Below are 6,548 nucleotides of genomic sequence, written 5' to 3' on the forward strand. Positions count from 1 at the left end.
AAAATCCCCCCTGGACCCTCCAAAAACCCCCCCAGGGACCCCCAAAATCCCCCCTGGACCCTCCCCACACACCCCCGGACCCCCAAAATCCCCCCCTGGACCCCCAAAATCCCCCCTGGACCCTCCAAAAACCTCCCCGGACCCCCAAAATCCCACCCCGGACCCCCAAAATCCTCCCCCGGACCCCTCCCCTTGCAGGTGGGCTCCAGTCAAGGGTTCCCCTCCCTGCGCCGGGCGCTCGACGCGCTCTGGGGGGGCCAGGGGGGGTCAGGGACCCCCAAAATCCCACCCTGGGACCCCCAAAATCCCCCCTGGACCCCCAAAAACCTCCCTGGGGACCCCCAAAATCCCCCCTGGACCCTCCGAAAACCCCCCCAGACCCCCAAAATCCTCCCCCGGACCCCTCCCCTTGCAGGTGGGTTCCAGCCAGGGGTTCTCCAAAAACCCCCCCAGGGACCCCCAAAATCCCCCCTGGACCCTCCAAAAACCTCCCCGGACCCCCAAAATCCCCCCTGGACCCTCCCCACACACCCCCGGATCCCCAAAATCCCCCCCTGGACCCCCAAAATCCCCCCTGGACCCTCCCCACACACCCCCGGATCCCCAAAATCCCGTCCCGGACCCCCAAAATCCACCCTGGACCCTCCCCACACACCCCCAGACCCCCAAAATCCCCCCCTGGACCCCCAAAATCCACCCTGGACCCTCCCCACACACCCCCCCCCCAAAATCCCCTCCCGGACCCCTCCCCTTGCAGGTGGGTTCCAGCCAGGGGTTCTCCAAAAACCCCCCCAGGGACCCCCAAAATCCCCCCTGGACCCTCCAAAAACCTCCCTGGACCCCCAAAATCCCCCCCTGGACCCTCCAAAATCCCCCCCTGGACCCTCCAAAATCCCCCCTGGACCCTCCAAAAACCCCCCCAGGGACCCCCAAAATCCCCTCCCGGACCCCTCCCCTTGCGGGTGGGTTCCAGCCAGGGGTTCTCCAAAAACCCCCCCAGGGACCCCCAAAATCCTCCCCCCCCCCGGACCCCTCCTCACCCGATCTGAGGCGTTCCCGGACTCTTCCTCATCCTCCTCCTCCTCCTCGTCCTCGTCTTCCTCCTCCTCTTCCTCGTCCTCGTCCTCCTCCTCCTCTTCCTCCTCGTCCTCCTCCTCCTCCTCCTCGCTCAGCGCCTCGCCCGGCACCTCCCCCTCAGACTGGGCGGGGGTCAAACTGGGGTGAGGGGAGGGGGGCGTGGAGACCCCCCGGGGTCCTCCCAGTTCCCTCCCAGTGCCACCAGTGCCACCAGTGCCCTCCCAGTCCCACCAGTGCCGCCAGGGTCCCCCCAGTGCCACCAGGGTCCTCCCAGTGCCACCAGTGCCACCAGTGCCACCAGTGCCCTCCCAGTCCCACCAGTGCCCCCAGGGTCCCCCCAGTGCTCCCTGTGCTTCCCAGTCCCCCCCAGTGTCCCCAGTTCCCTCCCAGTCGCTCCCAGTCCCCTCCCAGTTGCTCCCAGTCCCTCCCAGTCCCTCCTTACTGTCCGAGTCCCCGTGCCCCCAGTCCCTCCCAGTCCCTCCCAGTCCCACCTTGCTGTCCGAGTCCCCGTACCCCCAGTCCCTCCCAGTGCCCCCAGTCCCTCCCAGTCCCTCCCAGTCCCCCCAGTCCCTCCCAGTCCCTCCCAGTCCCACCTTGCTGTCCGAGTCCCCGTGCCCCCACTCCCCCCAGTCCCTCCTAGTCCCTCCCAGTGCTCCCAGTCCCACCTTGCTGTCCGAGTCCCCGTACCCCCAGTCCCTCCCAGTCCCTCCCAGTGTTCCCAGTCCCCCCAGTCCCTCCCAGTCCCTCCCAGTCCCACCTTGCTGTCCGAGTCCCCGTGCCCCCAGTCCCCCCAGTCCCTCCCAGTCCCTCCCAGTGCTCCCAGTCCCCCCAGTCCCTCCCAGTGCTCCCAGTCCCACCTTGCTGTCTGAGTCCCCATGCCCCCAGTCTCCCCAGTCCCTCCCAGTCTCCCCAGTCCCTCCCAGTCCCCCCAGTCCCTCCCAGTGCTCCCAGTCCCACCTTGCTGTCCGAGTCCCCGTACCCCCAGTCCCTCCCAGTCCCCCAGTCCCTCCCAGTCCCTCCCAATCCCACCTTGCTGTCCGAGTCCCCGTGCCCCCAGTCCCTCCCAGTCCCCCAGTCCCTCCCAGTCCCTCCCAGTCCCACCTTGCTGTCCGAGTCCCCATGCCCGCAGTGCCTCCCAGTCCCCCCAGTCCCCCCAGTCCCTCCCAGTCCCACCTTGCTGTCCGAGTCCCCGTGCCCCCAGTCCCTCCCAGTCCCCCCAGTCCCTCCCAGTCCCACCTTGCTGTCCGAGTCCCCGTGCCCCCAGTCCCTCCCAGTCCCTCCCAGTCCCACCTTGCTATCCGAGTCCCCGTGCCCCCAGTCCCTCCCAGTCCCTCCCAGTCCCACCTTGCTATCCGAGTCCCCGTACCCCCAGTCCCCCCAGTCCCTCCCAGTCCCACCTTGCTGTCCGAGTCCCCGTACCCCCAGTCCCTCCCAGTCCCCCCAGTCCCTCCCAGTCCCTCCCAGTCCCTCCCAGTCCCCCATCCCTCCCAGTCCCACCTTGCTGTCCGAGTCCCCATACCCCCAGTCCCTCCCAGTCCCCCCCAGTCCCTCCCAGTCCCTCCCAGTCCCTCCCAGTCCCACCTTGCTATCCGAGTCCCCGTGCCCCCAGTCCCCCCAGTCCCTCCCAGTCCCTCCCAGTCCCACCTTGCTGTCCGAGTCCCCGTACCCCCAGTCCCTCCCAGTCCCTCCCAGTGCTCCCAGTCCCACCTTGCTGTCCGAGTCCCCGTGCCCGTCCACGCTGAAGCCGTCGTAGAACAGCGAGAAGCCCCCTCCCCCCTCCGAGTCCCAGTCGCGGGGGGGGGGCGGCCATTTCCTCCGTCACCGTGATCTGGGGGGGAGGGGGGGCACACGGGGGGGGTTTTGGGGGGGGGGTTCGGGGGTCCCAGGGGGGGTCCCGGGGGGGTCTCAGGGGGGGGTCTCGGGGGGGTCTCCGGTACCTCGGTGCTGGCGCGGGGGCTGGGCCGCTGCAGCCGCTTGTGGAGCCCCTCGGGGCCGAAGTCCAGCTTGGGGCGCTTGGGGGGGTCTGGGGGAGGGGGGGGAGGGGGGGTCAGGGAGACCCCAGACCCAGAATTGCAGCCCTGGACACCCAACGTGCCTCAGAGGCCTCCCCAAAGCCCCCCGTGCCCAGCCCTGGGACCCCCCCCAAAGGGGGAGTCCAGATACCCCCAGACTCCCTCAGGACCCCCCTGAGCTCCCCAGGACCCTCCTGAGCCCCCCCAGGACCCCTCTGAGCCCCCCCCAGACACCCCCAGGACCCTCCTGAGCCCCCCCAGACTCCCCCAGGACCCCCCTGAGCCCCCCCAGACTCCCCCAGGACCCTCCTGAGCCCCCCCAGACTCCCCCAGGACCCCCCTGAGCCCCCAAGATACCCCCAGGACCCCCCCAAATTCCCCCCAGGACCTTCCAGGTGCCCCCAAACCCCCTCAACCCCCCCCCAGGACCCCTCCAGAACCTTCCAGGTGCCCCCAAACCCCCTCAAAAGCCCCCCAGGACCCCCCCAGGACCCCCCCAGGACCCCCCCAGAACCTTCCAGGTGCCCCCAAACCCTCTCAAAACCCCCCCAGGACCTCCCCAGGACCTTCCAGGACCCTCCCAGGACTTTCCAGGTGCCCCCAACCCCCCCCCCCAGAACCTTCCAGGTGCCCCCAAACCCCCTCCAGAACCTTCCAGGTGCCCCCAAACCCTCTCAAAACTGCCCCAGGACACCCCCAAGACCTTCCAGGACCCCCCCAGGACCTTCCAGGTGCCCCCAAACCCCCTCCAGAACCCCCCCAGGTGCCCCCAAACCCCCTCAAACCCCCCCAGGACCCCCCCAGGACCTTCCAGGTGCCCCCAAACCCCCCCCAGGACCCCCAAACTCCCTTCCAACCCCCCCCAGGACCCCCAGGACCCCCCTCAGGACCTTCCAGGTGCCCCCAAACCCCCTCAAAACCCCCCCCAGGACCCCCCCAGGACCCCCCCAGGACCTTCCAGGTGCCCCCAAACCCCCTCAAAAGCCCCCCAGGATCCCCCCAAGACCTTCCAGGTGCCCCCAAACCCCCTCAAACCCCCCTATATGCCCCCTGTATCCCCCCCAGGACCTTCCAGGTGCCCCCAAACCCCCCCAGGACCTCCCCAGGACCTTCCAGGACCCCCCCAGGACCTTCCAGGTGCCCCCAAACCCCCTCAAACCCCCCTGTATGCCCCCTGTATCCCCCCAGGACCTTCCAGGTGCCCCCAAACCCCCTCAAAAGCCCCCCAGGACCCCCCCAGGACCTTCCAGGTGCCCCCAAACCCCCTCAAAACCCCCCAGGACCCCCCAGGACCTTCCAGGTGCCCCCAAACCCCCTCCAGAACCCCCCCAGGTGCCCCCAAACCCCCTCAAACCCCCCCAGGACCTTCCAGGACCCCCCCAGGACCTTCCAGGTGCCCCCAAACCCCCCCCAGGACCCCCAAACTCCCTTCCAACCCCCCCCCCAGGACCCCCAGGACCCCCCCAGGACCTTCCAGGTGCCCCCAAACCCCCTCCAGAACCCCCCCAGGTGCCCCCAAACCCCCTCAAACCCCCCCAGGACCTTCCAGGACCCCCTCAGGACCTTCCAGGTGCCCCCAAACCCCCTCAAAACCCCCCCCAGGACCCCCCCAGGACCTTCCAGGTGCCCCCAAACCCCCTCAAAACCCCCCCAGGACCCCCCCAGGACCTTCCAGGTGCCCCCAAACCCCCTTCCAACCCCCCCCAGGACCCCCCCAGGACCCCCCCAGGACCTTCCAGGTGCCCCCAAACCCCCTCAAAACCCCCCCAGGACCCCCCCAGGACCTTCCAGGTGCCCCCAAACCCCCTCAAAACCCCCCCAGGACCTTCCAGGACCCCCTCAGGACCTTCCAGGTGCCCCCAAACCCCCTTCCAACCCCCCCCAGGACCTTCCAGGACCCCCCCAGGACCTTCCAGGTGCCCCCAAACCCCCTCCAGGACCTTCCAGGTGCCCGCAAACCCCCTCAAAACCCCCCCAGGACCTTCCAGGACCCCCCCAGGACCTTCCAGATGCCCCCAAACCCCCTCAAAACCCCCCCAAGACCTTCCAACCCCCCCCCAGGACCCCCAGGACCCCCCCAGGACTTTCCAGGTGCCCCCAAACCCCCTCCAGAACCCCCCCAGGTGCCCCCAAACCCCCTTCCAACCCCCCCCAGGACCCCCCCAGGACCTTCCAGGTGCCCCCAAACCCCCTCCAGGACCTTCCAGGTGCCCCCAAACCCCCTCGAAACCCCCCCAGGACCCCCCCAGGACCTTCCAGGTGCCCCCAACCCCCCCCCAGGTGCCCCCAAACCCCCTTCCAACCGCCCCCAGGACCCCCCCCCCCTTCCCCAGGACCCCCACCGTGCTGCCCGATGCCGCACAGCTCCTCGGACACCCTGAAGTGCAGCATCTCCGACATCCGCGGCTTCTCGGGGACCTGGGGGGGGGGGCACACGAGGGGGGTGGGGAGGGGAAGGACAACCCCAGGAGGGACCCCCCAAACCCCTCAGGGTGGGGAGAGGGGGGTCCCACACCCCCACAAAGACCCCCACTCCCCCTCACCTGCCCGTTGCTGGGCTTGGCCATGGTCTTGCGTGCCCGGTGCACCTTGGGGTGAGCCAGGGGGGGCTCGGGGGGCGCCGGGGGGGGGCTCGGGGGGTGCCTGGGGTGGTGGGGGAGGGGGATCGGGGGCTACCTGGGGGCGGCCCCCCGAGCCCCCCGCCCCCGGGAGGCTGAGCAGGGCGCAGGGCCAAGCTTTGCCCCGGGGGGGTTTTGCCCCCCGCCCCCGTCAGGGACATCTTGGCACGGCTCGGGGGGGCCAGGGGGGGCGTGGGGGTGAGGGTGGGACCCCCAGCCCCTCCCCCCAAAGCCCCCCCACCCCGCCCTGGGGAGCCCGGCAGGGTCTTGGTGGCGTGGCCTGGAAGAGGCGAGGGGGGAGGGGGGGGAGGGGGGGAAGATGTGAGACACCCCCCTCCCCAAAAAAATCAGCTCAGACCCCCGCCCATCACCCACAGACCCCCCCCAGACCCTCCCCCAAATACATGAGACCCCCCCCTCCCCAGGACCCCCCCCCCAATGCATCCAGACCCCTCTTAATCTCCTCCCCCTCCCCTCAGAGCCCCCCCCCCCCCCAGGACCCCTCCCCATCCCAAAAACGCCCCCCAACCCCCCCCCCTCACCTGGCAGCCCCTTGGTGCCGCCGCCGCCGCCGGGGGGGGGGTCCCTGCGCCCCCTCCCCATCGCCGGGGCCGCCGCCCCCCCCCGTGCTCCTCATCCGGGGGGGCCCCGCCGCCCGTGGGGGGGGGTCCCGGCCTGAGGGGAGGGGGCGCGGGGGGAGGGGCTGCCCGGGGGGAGCCCTGAGGGGGGGGGAGGGGGAAAAAAAAAAAGGGGGGGGTCACAGGGGGGGAGGGGATTTGAGGAGGGGGGTCTGAGGGGTGGGGGGTGGGGGGGGTGGTCTGAGGGGGGTGGGGGGGGTCAG

General features: G+C 70.5%; 1 protein-coding gene across 1 annotated transcript in view; it reads right to left on the minus strand.

Annotated features, from left to right (window-relative positions):
• Positions 1-6,310, minus strand: part of LOC138102149 (histone-lysine N-methyltransferase EHMT2-like) — a gene marked incomplete at its 3' end in the record, with an annotated part of 28,722 nt that extends 22,412 nt beyond the window's left edge. Inside the window, 11 exon segments of the mRNA XM_068999886.1 lie at positions 1,041-1,199; positions 2,785-2,877; positions 2,879-2,905; positions 3,015-3,100; positions 5,432-5,507; positions 5,633-5,707; positions 5,709-5,810; positions 5,812-5,886; positions 5,889-5,987; positions 6,250-6,276; positions 6,278-6,310. Coding sequence (XP_068855987.1) covers positions 1,041-1,199; positions 2,785-2,877; positions 2,879-2,905; positions 3,015-3,100; positions 5,432-5,507; positions 5,633-5,707; positions 5,709-5,810; positions 5,812-5,886; positions 5,889-5,987; positions 6,250-6,276; positions 6,278-6,310 — 852 coding nt within the window.
• Between the last annotated feature and the right edge of the window lie 238 nt (positions 6,311-6,548).

The sequence above is a fragment of the Aphelocoma coerulescens genome, unplaced genomic scaffold, assembly GCF_041296385.1.
Source record: "Aphelocoma coerulescens isolate FSJ_1873_10779 unplaced genomic scaffold, UR_Acoe_1.0 HiC_scaffold_629, whole genome shotgun sequence".
Classification (NCBI taxonomy): Eukaryota; Metazoa; Chordata; class Aves; order Passeriformes; family Corvidae; genus Aphelocoma; species Aphelocoma coerulescens.